The following is a 15,517-nucleotide window of genomic DNA, read 5'->3' on the forward strand; positions in this document are numbered from 1 at the left end:
TCATAACTGGTTAACAGTCAGGATGATATTTTCTGGGCCAAGGGAGTCCGAACAGAATGTCCCAAACTTAGACAGAACAGAATAAATAGAATAGATAAATAGAATCAGTAGGATAATATTAATAATCAAGTATAGGCAGGGAAGCGTCTTCTCTGTTTTATTCCAGGAAAGGAGCAGATACGAGGCGAGGTCAGACGTGAACGGAGAGAGGAGAAGATTCGCAGGGAGACAGAGGGACCGCCATGCTGTTTCCGGAAGTAGTCATAATAATACTTGTTATTGTGGTGGTATAAAACTGTATAGCCCAATCTGAAGGTCAATCCTTCATGTGAGGCAGGTGGCTGATTTCACACCGAGGTCCAGCGCTGTAAACTTGTAATTTCAATTGCTAAAGCAAATTAAATCTTTTAAGCCATAGACATTCTCCTGTACTTCCTTAAGAAAAAACTGAACATGTCATACCTGGAGCTGACCCTGCTCAAGACAGTGGAGATGATGGTGGACTTTGAGAGACCTACTACTAATTGGTTTTGCCTCATGGGGATGTTTTTATTTCCACATTATTACCATTACTATTATCCAATTACATAAATTTCAGTATACTTCTACTCAATTGTAACCGTTGTTGTTAGGATTAAATTACTTGGATGTCTTGATGCATGCTCAATCATCCAGCTAAGTAAATCCCTAAAGGTTGATTCTGTTCATCTGGACATAGCGTTTTGAGTGGGAGAAACATTTCGTCGCAGTAATTGGTTACTGCTTTGTAAATTAGTGGTAATAACTTAGAAATTACCATATTATTAGGTTCTTGTTTCTGCCTTGTTACCCTGCTATTATCACTTAATTACGTAAATGTTACTGCTACTTGTTATGCACAGCAGACAAAAGAAAGATAATTTATTACTGAAAAAAATTCAAACCTATAATTACAACTCCTGGTTTCTAATTAGATTTGCTTATGTTAACTTATAGCACTACCTTTTTGATGAAAGATGCACACATGCTTTCTCACCAGTGCGGGTATTGATGGTGAAGAAATTCTGTGGGTTTCCACTAATAATGCGGTAGTTGAGCCTCTCAGCAGTAGTGGAGAGTGTGGCATCAGGATCTTGAGCCTCGATCTGGATTACAGAAACATCACGTGGAGAATTCTCAGGCACTGAGGTTCGGTACAGAGGTTCAGAAGTCAACGGGGCGTTGTCATTAACATCCTCCACATGGATAAATACGTCAATACTGGTGAACTGGGGAACCACACCGTGGTCGGTGGCATAAACTGTTAGCCAATAGGAGTCCTTGCTCTCTCGGTCCAACATATCAGTGGTGTAGATCACGCCTAATAGGGGAAAAGACAAAAAGAACAAGAGCAAGAGCTTACTACAAAAGTATCAAAAAAAGAAATGCCACCTATTCAAGTAATGCCAAAGCTGTTTTACACTGTAGCTGTACAACTGGCTAGTTCTATTTTAAACAAGAATAGAAATTTCAGTGAATCATTTCCATTTTGTAGCTCAGCAGGTAGAGCAGGTCATTTAATAATCCAAAGATCGGTGGTTCAATGGTAGCCCCAGTCTGCATGCCAAAAATCCTTGGGCAAGAGGGCAACCCCAAGTTGCTCTGATACATCCATCGGAGTAATAAAATCCATGTTTCCATGTCTCTATATTTATGTTAGACATAGACTTTATTTAATCCCACACTGGGGAAATTCACTTGTTACAGCAGCGCAAGAGACAGGAAGAAAAGGTGAATTAGAGATGCATTAGAAAACAATAAAAAATAAATAAGAAAAATAGCCTGGAAATAAAAAAAAACGGAAAATACTATACTATGGACACATGGGTTACTATATACATTAAAATACACAAAGATTTTCCTTTTAATATATACATAAAGTACAGTGAGAATGATCATAATATGAATGTATTTATAAACAGTATTTATCCCATATGACTGCTGCCGGGACTGAGGCCCTACGACAGCGCTCAGTCCTACATGGTGGCTGTAACAGTTTACTGCTGAAGGAGCTGCACAGGAACTCACATATGAGCTGTGTCCCAAAACGTCGGCTGCATCCTTCGGAGGCCGCATTTGAAGGCCGATTACGTCACAGCCAGGCGACGAAGGCTGTCCCAATTCCTCGACTCCTTCAAATGCGGCCGACAAATGCGTCCTTCATTTCCCCGAATTTGAAGGATGGGTCGGGTGTGTCTTTCGTGGCCCACCATAACTCAGAATTCATAGCGCGGCCCAGCCAATTTCAGTTTCCAACAATGGCGGCCGCTAAGTTTTAAAATTACACTTCTTAATCTTTCTGGGTCACAAAATGAACTTTTAACATATTTTCAGGCGAGAAAGTAGCTGTGTAAACTTCAAACATCTGCTTGGTTTATCAAGACATCGCATATTTGCAAAAGTGTGCCGACTTTTTCGGAGAAGTCTGTTATCCACCTGATCGATAGCTAGCCGGGGGGTTCAATGGTCACTCGAGCTGGTGAGAGCAGCGGACTCCCGACTTCATCTTTTTCAGACCCCCGCTGTCTTTCGCTACTCAGATTAAACATGATATATAAGTCACTCGGATAACTTAAAAATGTAATTGTTTGGCTTTTTTCGGTGTTTTATTTGTTCCAGAGTAAATCGGTTTGGCTGAGATCAAAGTTATTAGATTATTAGATTAAATAAAACTTTCTTAATCCATCGGGTGGGTTCCTCCGGGATTTTTACACAGCTGAATAAAAGTCAAACAGAAAACTGATTACACAGAAGTGTGAGACGGTCGAGAATTTACACCAGTGTCCTGTTATATTTTAGATAGCAAGGAGCAGACGGCCGAGTTTATTAAACTTCACCGACAGGCTAGACCGTCCCATTTCACAGCCTCGCACTTCCGGCCTTCTCGGTCTTAGAAGGACCCGGCCCACGTAGACCACGAAGGCCGGGTCCTCCGAAGGATGCAGCCTATGTTTTGGGACACAGCTATGGAGTCGGAATATGGAGTATATTCCAGGTCGTTCTGTGGTCTGTTGGTGAGGTAGTCGATTGTCGACAGGTTCACCGTGAGCACATGTGATAGAAGGGGTATAGAGTAGGGGTGGGTTTTGATTATTGATTTATCGATTAAAATTGATTCTGGCTTGGATAACGTGATATCGATTCATTAAAATCCTGAATCGATTTTTAAATATCAATTTATTTTGCCCGAAATGCCAAAATCTCAGGTTAAACCTCACAAAATTCCTACAACCACCAAATGGCTAAAACAGTAAATGAGAGCAGGTACACAGATTCTGCACAAAGACATAAACACAAAACGGAGACCCAACGCATTCAAATCAGTGAGATGTCGCCTTTCTCACCCGACGGCACGCACATGGACACGCCGTCGAGGTTGGAAGCTGACAGCTCACTGATTTTGAAGCGTCGGCAGGCGCTTTGTGTTTACGTCCTTTTTGCGCGAGATTCTGAAACTGCAGGTTTTATCTCTCTCCAAACAATATTGACTAAACCAGCAGCCAAAGACGATCCAAACTACGCTTCACATTTCGCTTCACATAAACATCATCACGAATTTCGCTGTTTTGTTTGTTTGTTTGTTTGTTTTTTACTTACATCCGACAAGAAAGCCTCATTTCTGCTGTTCTGTCACAGTCTGGCGAGAGGCAGACTGTATGGATTATGAAGAGGACCCAAAAATGCAGACACCGTGGAACAAAACTTGAATTAACAAAAGGCGAGCCGTTTAATGAGGCTGGTAAAAAGGGTACAAACCGAGGGCAAGGCAAACTCAAGGAAATTAACATTAATCTAAACTGGGAGAACTAAATAAACAACAAGAAAAACCTAGACATGAAACATGGCATGGAAAACGTGGCATGAACACAGACGACCTGACAATGACACACTGAAAACAGAGGACTTAAATACACAGGAGGTGATTAGGGGAAGTGGGAACACATGGAGGAACAGCTGACTGACATGAGCCTAATGACAGGACAAGGGAAGTGAAACTAAATACAATGAACAAAGAACACACGACTCCTTCAAAATAAAACAGGAATCATGAAGCAGACATGACAATACAAACTTGATAACATAAGACGCAGTCAAAACCGAGGGTCGAGGGACACTTAAATACAGGGGAAGAAAACACAAGGGGAATCTAAATAAACAAATGAGCTTAGATAACCTAATGAAGTAGAAATAAACCATAAACATCAAAATAAACTAAAACTCAAAACGCTGGGTCAACAGACCCAGGAACGTGACAGAGCCCCCCCTTCAAGGGCGGATTCCAGACGCCCTAAACCATGAAAAAAGGAACAACAAGAAAATAAACATGAAACAAAAGCAAAACAACCCACCCAGGGCGGGTGGCGGGGGTCCAGGACGGAGGGCCTGAAACAAAACCACAAAAAATAAAGAATCTGAATCACTCAGTCCAAACACAAGGGCTTAAGAGTCCGAGACCTCGTTTCAGGAGGGCGACCATGATCTCGGCAGAAAAGTTCATGGTGAAGTAGTTCAGGGGGCCGTCCTGGAGGTCTACAGCATAGTAGTTCATGGTTCATTGGTTCAGGGGGCCGACAATGTGGAAGGTGGCCGTGGCGAAGCAGGTATGGGTGGCCACACTCGGGCGGCTTGGCAGGCGGCCGGCGGCGACATGGGCATGGACGAGACCCGTCGGGCGGCTTGGCTGGTGGTCGACGGTAGTGTGGATGTGGACGTGACCCCTTGGGTGGTTTGGTGGGTTTCCGTGGACAGGCTGTTTTGACAGGCCCCAGTAACAGCCGTGCTGGACGTGGATGTGGCTTGGCAGCAGATGTATGGAATGGTGGACGTGGCTTGGTCGGCGAGACAGAACCAGGCGTGGCGACGACCTCGGGCTTGGTCGAGACGAGACCCGGCAGCAGCACGGCAGCTGCAGGCGATGGAGCTGGTGGTGGCGCTGCAGACGACGGCATTGAAGTCGCAGGTGGTGGAGCAGCGGATGTGGCAGGATGCAGAACGGGCTCGGCCGAACGGCCAGCAGGTGCGGAGACCTCTGGCTGAGGCGAGGCAGGGCCAGCAGGTGCGGAGACCTCTGGCTGAGGCGAGGCAGGGCCAGCAGGTGCGGAGACCTCTGGCTGAGGCGAGGCAGGGCCAGCAGGTGCGGAGACCTCTGGCTGAGGCGAGGCAGGGCCAGCAGGTGCGGAGACCTCTGGCTGAGGCGAGGCAGGGCCAGCAGGTGCGGAGACCTCTGGCTGAGGCGAGGCAGGGCCAGCAGGTGCGGAGACCTCTGGCTGAGGCGAGGCAGGGCCAGCAGGTGCGGAGACCTCTGGCTGAGGCGAGGCAGGGCCAGCAGGTGCGGAGACCTCTGGCTGAGGCGAGGCAGGGCCAGCAGGTGCGGAGACCTCTGGCTGAGGCGAGGCAGGGCCAGCAGGTGCGGAGACCTCTGGCTGAGGCGAGGCAGGGCCAGCAGGTGCGGAGACCTCTGGCTGAGGCGAGGCAGGGCCAGCAGGTGCGGAGACCTCTGGCTGAGGCGAGGCAGGGCCAGCAGGTGCGGAGACCTCTGGCTGAGGCGAGGCAGGGCCAGCAGGTGCGGAGACCTCTGGCTGAGGCGAGGCAGGGCCAGCAGGTGCGGAGACCTCTGGCTGAGGCGAGGCAGGGCCAGCAGGTGCGGAGACCTCTGGCTGAGGCGAGGCAGGGCCAGCAGGTGCGGAGACCTCTGGCTGAGGCGAGGCAGGGCCAGCAGGTGCGGAGACCTCTGGCTGAGGCGAGGCAGGGCCAGCAGGTGCGGAGACCTCTGGCTGAGGCGAGGCAGGGCCAGCAGGTGCGGAGACCTCTGGCTGAGGCGAGGCAGGGCCAGCAGGTGCGGAGACCTCTGGCTGAGGCGAGGCAGGGCCAGCAGGTGCGGAGACCTCTGGCTGAGGCGAGGCAGGGCCAGCAGGTGCGGAGACCTCTGGCTGAGGCGAGGCAGGGCCAGCAGGTGCGGAGACCTCTGGCTGAGGCGAGGCAGGGCCAGCAGGTGCGGAGACCTCTGGCTGAGGCGAGGCAGGGCCAGCAGGTGCGGAGACCTCTGGCTGAGGCGAGGCAGGGCCAGCAGGAGCGGAGACCTCTGGCTGAGGCGAGGCAGGGCCAGCAGGAGCGGAGACCTCTGGCTGAGGCGAGGCAGGGCCAGCAGGAGCGGAGACCTCTGGCTGAGGCGAGGCAGGGCCAGCAGGTGCGGAGACCTCTGGCTGAGGCGAGGCAGGGCCAGCAGGTGCGGAGACCTCTGGCTGAGGCGAGGCAGGGCCAGCAGGTGCGGAGACCTCTGGCTGAGGCGAGGCAGGGCCAGCAGGTGCGGAGACCTCTGGCTGAGGCGAGGCAGGGCCAGCAGGTGCGGAGACCTCTGGCTGAAGCGAGGCAGGGCCAGCAGGTGCGGAGACCTCTGGCTGAGGCGAGGCAGGACCAGGTGGTGGCGCTGCAGGCGACGGCGTGGAAGCCGCAGGTGGTGGACCAGGTGGTGGCGCTGCAGGCGACGGCGTGGAAGCCGCAGGTGGTGGACCAGGTGGTGGCGCTGCAGGCGACGGCGTGGAAGCCGCAGGTGGTGGACCAGGTGGTGGCGCTGCAGGCGACGGCGTGGAAGCCGCAGGTGGTGGACCAGGTGGTGGCGCTGCAGGCGACGGCGTGGAAGCCGCAGGTGGTGGACCAGGTGGTGGCGCTGCAGGCGACGGCGTGGAAGCCGCAGGTGGTGGACCAGGTGGTGGCGCTGCAGGCGACGGCGTGGAAGCCGCAGGTGGTGGACCAGGTGGTGGCGCTGCAGGCGACGGCGTGGAAGCCGCAGGTGGAGAAGCAGAAGGTGGCTGGACAGGCTCCTCGGGCCCTCCAGCTGACGTGGCCTGAGGCTGGACGGGCTCGGCTGAACCTCCAGCTGACGTGACCTGAGGCTGGACGGGCTCGGCTGAACCTCCAGCTGACGTGACCTGAGGCTGGACGGGCTCGGCTGAACCTCCAGCTGACGTGGCCTGAGGCTGGACGGGCTCGGCTGAACCTCCAGCTGACGTGGCCTGAGGCTGGACGGGCTCGGCTGAACCTCCAGCTGACGTGGCCTGAGGCTGGACGGGCTCGGCTGAACCTCCAGCTGACGTGGCCTGAGGCTGGACGGGCTCCTCGGGCCCCCCAGCTGACGAGGCATGAGGCTGGACGGGCTCCTCGGGCCCCCCAGCTGACGTGGCATGAGGCTGGACGGGCTCCTCGGGCCCCCCAGCTGACGTGGCATGAGGCTGGACGGGCTCCTCGGACCCCCCAGCTGACGTGGCATGAGGCTGGAGAGGCTCCCCGGGCCCTCCAGCAGACACAGTAAAAAGCTGCACAAACTCCAAATCAGCCCCTGGCTCCAACCTGGCCTGGATCTCGGTCCCACAGTGGCTTAGCTGAGCCTCATGGCTAGCACTACTAGTGCAAACAGTCTTATAATTTGGCTTCTTGGAAGCATAGTTCGTGGCATGATCAATGCACAGAGAAGCTAGATAATTTTGCAAAGGGATAAGATGGTCCGTGGAAGACTTGGCTGGTGATTTTTCTGTCTTAGTCTTTTCATGAACATGAACAGTCTCTTCATAACCAGGCCCAAGAACTGGTAAGGCAGTGTTTGTTTCAAACACACGTGGATTCAGAATGTAATAACCCACCTCATGCTGCTGTAAGCCGCGGTGACGACGTGGACGCTGCCTCCTCCTTGAAACCGTGGTTGTGGAGGCTGGTGCCGCTACGGCCGAGGTGAATATAGCGCTGGAAGCAGCCACTGGCTGTGGTGAGGAAAACACAGCACTTGTCTGACGACATGGATATGGAGACAGGCGGGAGACTCAGCACGCCAACTTTAACTCCTGTAGCTGGTGTAGGGAGCGTTGCGTCACACAGGGGCTGGAGTGATTCAGTCTGCATGCTGGTGGGCTTCTCCTTTGGTGGTGAATGGGAAACTCCTCCAGTTGTAGCCAAAACAAAGTCTTTGTGATGCTCCGATAAACGGTCCACAAAAAACGGGTTGGCAGCAATAATCCGACATAGCTGGGCCCGAATAGATTCCTTCTCCACCTCCTGCCCTTGTGCAGAGAAGATAATCCAAAATCCATGGAGCTGTGCAACGCGGACACTAAACTCAAAAAAGTTAGTGAAATGAATGTCTGCTGGGTCCCACATGGTCAGGTCGTTCTGTCACAGTCTGGCGAGAGGCAGACTGTATGGATTATGAAGAGGACCCAAAAATGCAGACACCGTGGAACAAAACTTGAATTAACAAAAGGCGAGCCGTTTAATGAGGCTGGTAAAAAGGGTACAAACCGAGGGCAAGGCAAACTCAAGGAAATTAACATTAATCTAAACTGGGAGAACTAAATAAACAACAAGAAAAACCTAGACATGAAACATGGCATGGAAAACGTGGCATGAACACAGACGACCTGACAATGACACACTGAAAACAGAGGACTTAAATACACAGGAGGTGATTAGGGGAAGTGGGAACACATGGAGGAACAGCTGACTGACATGAGCCTAATGACAGGACAAGGGAAGTGAAACTAAATACAATGAACAAAGAACACACGACTCCTTCAAAATAAAACAGGAATCATGAAGCAGACATGACAATACAAACTTGATAACATAAGACGCAGTCAAAACCGAGGGTCGAGGGACACTTAAATACAGGGGAAGAAAACACAAGGGGAATCTAAATAAACAAATGAGCTTAGATAACCTAATGAAGTAGAAATAAACCATAAACATCAAAATAAACTAAAACTCAAAACGCTGGGTCAACAGACCCAGGAACGTGACATGTTCAATACTGAACAAATTTAAACTTTTTAAAATTATGCAAAAATGCTTAGCTGTGTCTCTAATCAAACCTCTGTAACTTTGCTCTGCTTCACTTCGTTTTTGACTGCACAATATTTTTAAGGTCACCTGCTATAAAAACCCAGACCAGGAAAACCGCCTTCATGTTTTTCTGTGTTTTATCCTCAGTTACTTTGACACAAAGGAATCTGCTGTGATGCTTACACCTTTGATAAAGTCTCACAAGTGTCAGCTTTCTTTTTATAGATATAAAAATATAGATATGTACTGATAAGTGATCAGAATTATAATATTTCTGACCGTCTGCGGCAAAATTTCCCCGATTCAAATCGAATCGAATCAATTCGGGACCTTGTGAATCGGAATCGAATCGATTGTAGAAATCAGTGACGACACCCAGCCCTAGTCTAGAGAAGCCATGGAGAACATTACGCTGCCTGTAACATCCCCAAAAGTTGATTCTGTACATCTGGACGTAGCATTTTCAGTGGGAGAAATGTTTGATCACTCATCCAAGTGACTTCTTCAAGACTGAAGAAGCCCTCTATGGGCTAGGCAATGGCACCCTGACTGCCATTAGGTATGAGCATAAAGTCCTTGGACCCTCTGTCAGACCCTATGCTGGTAAAGGTCCTCCTGGGGCCTGACAATGACCAGCCTCATGTAGTGAGAGTATGCAGGCAGTTTTTGGTGGATGAAGGGATTAATACCATTAACTGGTCCCCATGCTTGCCTGACCTAAATCCAACAGAAAACATCTGGGACATAATGTTTTTTCCATCCGACTCAGCCAGGTTGCACCTCAAACTGTTCAAGTCTGAGGTGCTCAGTGATACCCTGAGCCAGATCTGAGAGGAGATGCCCCAGTACCCAATTCTTTGCCCAACGTTATCAGACATGCAAACAAGCATATGGGGCCCATTCATGAGTCAAAAATCTTGACTCATGAACTAGCCAGCCTATTAATTTTGACGCAAATTTTGGTTTTGTTTTAGTCACAGTCTTTTGACTAAAAGTTTGGCTTAAAATTTCGTTATAATTTAGGCATCTAAATTCTTTTAGTTTTAGTCAGCTAAAAATTATAAGTAGACTGAAACTGAATTGTAAAGTACACACATACACACATTCATACACTTAATCACATCTATGTTTTACTAAACATACCCATCTTGCTTTAATATACAATGACAACATGACATGTAGCAAGTAATGATGCAGCAACTTAATCTGGTATATTGGAATATGCGTGGCTTCAGGAAATAGATCAAAATAAATAAATAGGAGGCTAGAGCCCAGTTGGTCCCCGCTCCGTTTTCCAGGCCGGCTGTAGCTCTGCTGATCCCTGCACCTGGATCAGCTCCTCGGATGGGGACAGCAGCGGTCCCTGGGTGACGCCTGCCAGGACACAACTGACATCCGCACCTGTACCTACTCCTTGGGTGGGAGTAGCTGGTGTCCAGCAGGTGCCTGCACCCTTGTCTGTCCTCGTTGGAGGCTCAGAAGAACCATCACCACCACTATTCCAATCACCACTACCATCTCTATGTCAACCACCTGTTCAAACTACCACTGTCCTCTCCTGAACTTTTGGGGATTTACTTACCTGGATTCAGTTTTCAGAGAGAATTCCAAGTCATTTTCCCAATTCTAAAATGGAAATCAATGAACTAAATGTGAAGCACCGGGAATGAGAATCAGCACCTCCAAGTCTGAAGCAATGGTCCTCAGCCAGAAAAGGGTGGATGCCCACTCTGGGTCAGGGACGAGTTACTGCCCCAAGTGAAGGAGTTAAAACTATCTCAGTAACTTGTTCACAAGTGAGGGGAAAGGGGAGTGGGAGATTGACAGATGGATTGGTGCTGCGGCTCCAGTGATGTAGACCCTGTACTGGTCCATCGTGGCGAAGAGTGCAAAAGTGAAGTTCGCCAGCTGATTTTCCAACACTAGCTTTATTTTGTAATCATTTTAATCCCCTGTAAATATTTATGGTTAAGCTCATCACACTGCTCAAGCCTTTTAATTAGGCTGATTTTTTTTTGCTATCAATACATTTTATTTAAATAATAAACAATTTAAAATGGAGCTCAACCTTAAACATATGTAGCAGTAATATTCATCCATTTAACACTGATGATTAGATTAATTTTACTTTTGATACTTTATCTTTCAGCAATACAGTTTTAAGTGTGACTGGGAATTTTTTAATTGCTTCTTTTCCCAAAGGAATGTTATAAAAAATTCCTCCACCACTTATCATTGTCAGCTAATTAGGGATGGGAATTGATAAGAACTTAGCGGTTTTGATTTCATGATCAATATCACTTATTGATTCTCTTATCAATTTTCATTGGTTGCCAAATCTTTCTTCTTTCTGTTGAATGTAAAAGTGAAGGAAACATCAAACAAGGTGTGTTAAACTCCTAACAAACTCCTTAAAATTGCTGATAATAAAGTTAATTTTGAAATGTACTTAACAAAATGTTTTTAGAGGCAAATTTCTGTAGGAATCATGTTAATTTTGTTAAAGCTCCCATCACCAGAGGAATCTGCCAGTTCGGCAGCAGATAGACCTAACACAGGTGTTACTGACAGAGGGAAGGAAATAGTTTCTAAATGTGCTAAGTTGGTTTGTATTTTATTTTTAGAAACACCCCTATGAACTCTGGATTCAAAGAAACTGAATACAGTCTCTATTGGGGTTGCTGTAGCTCAGGAGGTAGAGCATGTCATCGGCTAATCGGTTGATGGTTCAATCCCTGGCTGCTATAGCTAAGATATATGAGTTAGGAAACAGACACGTTGCATGTATCAATGAACAGTAAATTTGCAGATAACTCACAGTTACGAATTGTTATTTGTGATGCTCGGTTGCTCACTCATACTTAAGGAGCTTTGAGAAGTTCAGAGGGGAGTATGTAGATGGGATATAATGTACTGAGTGAGTCACAGTGAACCTTCTCAAGACTGCATATTTATTTTAATTTTTACTTAAATTGAATTTTTGTTATACTAAGGTTAGGGTGACCAACCGTCCTCTTTTTTTGCACTTGATGACTTGTAAAAGCCTATATGACATTTTTTTATTTCACCATTCATTAACCGCACAGAGTAGGCATCGTTTAATTATGTTAACGTTTTCTTTAAACAAACAGTATTATTAAAGTTCTTCATGACTGGGCGAAGTGTCCTCTTTTTTGGAAGTCAAAATATGGTCACCCTAACCTAACTAAGGTTCAACATGTCACTGTTGGGACATGTGGGACACCACTAGTAAGCATGTTGCATGTGTGGGGGTTCCCAGCCAGAGTTGCATGGACTCCACACTGGTAAGGCACATCCTCAGGAGCTCTCCCTGTACTAAACTAAAAGTTTACATTTGATGTATTTTTACTAGTGCTGTCAAAATGAACACGTTAACGAAAATTAATCTGCCATCACTGTCAACGCAATAAAAAATTTTTACGCAATTAACGCATCCCTGAAATTTTTCTGGAAACGCGTTTCTGGCAGTTTGTTCAAGTCGCACATGGGCAAATGGGCAGTTGATCTGGTAGTGACAGGCAGCTGAACCAGTCAACTCAATATGGAAGATGATAAACACACATTGGCCCTCTCGAAGGGAAATTTGTGTATTAAAAAAAATAACAAGACGGAACAGTTGACTGACATAAAGTATTATGCACATTGTACAGGAAGGAATTTTCTTTTCACCGACGCACTTCCAGCTTAAAATATCACATTGACGCAAAGCATACGTTAGTCGGGGATGCTGCTAGGTCTTTGGCTAACGCGTCACCCAGCTTGCGACACACCACTCACGGAGCATCGGGGACTCAGTAAGTTTACCCCGGAAATATTGACTGACACAATTGCCAAGTCGATTGCAACAAACTGCAAACCTATTAATATCGTTGAGAACACGCGCTTTACATAGCTTTGGTTCCTCGTTTCAAGGACTTGAAGTGCCTCCCCAAGAATGACTAAGAGAGTGGATAAATGTTTACAGAGTTTTTTGCTAACATGGATGTTCAAGATCTTCAATAAACATGTTAAGTGCGTATATTTTCCCTTTTTTCTCAAGTCTGTTTGCTCGTGCAAAATGAAATGTGATTAATCATGATTAAATATCATTAATTTTTATTATATTAATCAAAATTAATCCACAGTAACCCTCTGATGAATCTGATTAAACATTTTCATTGTTTGACAGCACTAATATATATTATATATTAGTGTATACATACCTATTAGTATATGTTTTTTAAGTTATAAGTTGTATTTCACAGGAGAGAACCTGTGCTTTCTTCACAAAATTCTTTGTGAAGAAAACTATTCAAATTCTCTTTGAATTAAAGCATACATTCTTTCTGTTTATTTTGCATTTACTTTATTATATTGCATAAATGTCTGTTACAAGCTTAAATATAAAGTTCAAAAAATGTAATTGCAAACAGGCTATTGATCAAGTAATTGCGATAAATCGCCATTAATTACAGAAAATTGTGAGATTAATTACTTAATTTTTTTTCATTTATTGACAGCACTAATTTTTACATAATAAAACATATTACATATTAACTCTAAAACTAACTAAATTTTTAAGTATTATCTCTTAAGGCAAAAGGTCTCAAAAATGCTTTTAATTTTAATTACTTTGAATGAAAAAATAGTAATCTAAAATACCTTTTTTAACAGTTATACCAACCATTCATGTGTTTTTCACTTGTACTAAACAGGGATGAAGAGGGCCCTGCTGCTGTATGTGTCCACTGATTTTGCTGCTGTATTTTGCCTTTTACGCATATGTGACTGTTGGAGTCACATATCTTGTTTTTTGTGTATAATGAGTTCACCATCTAAGCTGCACAAAGTAGTATTTTCAGCCATATTGGGAAAATCTATTTTTGTATGAATATCCGTTTTGTAATTGATCTGTCTTAGTGGGGATTTAAATATTATAAATGATTATCAGTACTTTCTGAGTACACCTTGCTTCAAAATCCAATCTAACAGTGGAGTAAAGCTGAGACAAATATGAAGTGGCTGCTGAGGGAAACCATATCATTGTTTCCATAGTTTTATGGGGTTTTTTTTAATATTGTGGGCCTGAGTTGCATGGACTCTGCAATCTCACACTGGGATGAATAGAGGTCTACCGCTGTGTGTGTCCACTGATTTTGCTGCTGCATTTTGTATTTTGTCAATGATTATCTCTAAGAGAAAACTAAAAAGAAAAACAAAAGTCGCATTCAGCTCAGTCTGTGTGTGCAACCTCATTCAGTCAGAAAATAAATATAGGAAAAAGAGCAGATTGTATAGGAATTTCTTTCAACTGATGTACTAATCACATTATTTTATTGTATTATGCCTTGGTGCCACTGGATTTTAACATGTCTGACACCCATACTGTAAGAGGGAAGTTGGGGGGGAGCAGACCACTCCACAGGAAGAGTCTTTTGTCTCTTCGAGGACTCTGGGTGTGTGAGTGTGAATCTTAAGGTGTGAAACATCTGTGTACTGCCTTTTGTTCCTGGAGAAGGTATTTAACTGAAGAGCCATGCTAGGCTTGGAGAGACTCTGCTGACCGTGCCCCGCGTCATGCAGGCTCTTCATCAAGCTTGTTTGTATGTCTTTGTGTGTTTGAATTAAAGAATGTTAGCTACCGCTCACCGCTCGTCTGCAGGCTTTATTTAAGTGGAAAAACTTCCACAACAGAATGGCGCTGTGAGCAGGGTGGTCCGTGTGGTCGCTGAACAACGGTTCCGTGGATGGGCTGATCACCCCTGAGGAAAAAGGTACCTTTGTCCTACCAGCTGTTGAAGCAAAGGAAATGGAGGAGTCACGGAGCCGCGTGTTTCAGCCACCACCGAGACCATCAACGTTGAGGGGACTCCTGCAGATGGGTGAGTTGTAGCTAACTTTGTATACAGTCATGGAGAGTTTTTTGTCTGGCCGAGGGGGGGAACGCTGGCCGCCCCCGGAGTTTGAGTCTCTGGGAGGAAATCCTGGTGGTTTGAGGCCCCAGGCTTGTGTTGGGTACGGTCCATCACAAGGACATTGGCTCGAACACGTTGTTGGGGAGAAGCCGGCCCAGACCTGTGTTCCGTCCAAGTACGTCACAGGGACAGCGATTCGGGTACACTGTCGGGGACAGGAAAATCCTGGTGGTTTGAGACCCCAGGCTTGTGTTGGGAACGGCTCATCACAAGGACAGTGGCTCGAGCACGCTGTTTGGGAGAAGCCGCCCGGGCCTGTGGTCAGTCCAAGTACGCCACAGGAACGGCGGTTCGGGCACACTGTCGGGAATCATTTCTGCGTACTACAGTGCGTGAAATGACGGTATTTTAGCACTTTTCTGCCGGTAAGGGAAGAAGGCCATTGCAGAGGACGCTCTGAATGTAAAGGGAAACTGGATCCAGTAAAGCGGCAGGCCTTCCACCAGGCGGCCAGGGACAAAACTCAATACCTGACTGTATGGTAAGAACTGAGTAAATGTGTGGTGTGTAAGATTGCAGAGAATGGTTGTGTGGGAAAAGATTGTGTGTGTAAAAAAACAGTGAAAATGGGGTTAAAAATGGAAAAGGAAAAAAAAAAAAAAGAGAGAGGAGTGTAGAAATGTGTGTAAAAGTTGCTTCCAACTAGCAGGAGAGGGTGGTACTGCAGGCCACCAGCTCCCCTAGGGTGGACACAC

General features: G+C 46.6%; 1 protein-coding gene across 9 annotated transcripts in view; it reads right to left on the reverse strand.

Moving 5' to 3' along the window:
* fat3a (FAT atypical cadherin 3a) overlaps positions 1 to 15,517 on the reverse strand; it is a 335,255-nt gene that overhangs the window by 123,438 nt on the left and 196,300 nt on the right. For all 9 annotated transcript variants that reach the window (XM_063492471.1, XM_063492469.1, XM_063492470.1 and 6 more), the window contains exon 4: positions 1,016 to 1,339. In XM_063492471.1, the coding sequence (XP_063348541.1) occupies positions 1,016 to 1,339 (324 nt within the window). The remainder of the gene's footprint in view (positions 1 to 1,015; positions 1,340 to 15,517) is intronic.

The sequence above is a fragment of the Pelmatolapia mariae genome, linkage group LG14 (assembly GCF_036321145.2).
Source record: "Pelmatolapia mariae isolate MD_Pm_ZW linkage group LG14, Pm_UMD_F_2, whole genome shotgun sequence".
NCBI classification, from domain to species: domain Eukaryota; kingdom Metazoa; phylum Chordata; class Actinopteri; order Cichliformes; family Cichlidae; genus Pelmatolapia; species Pelmatolapia mariae.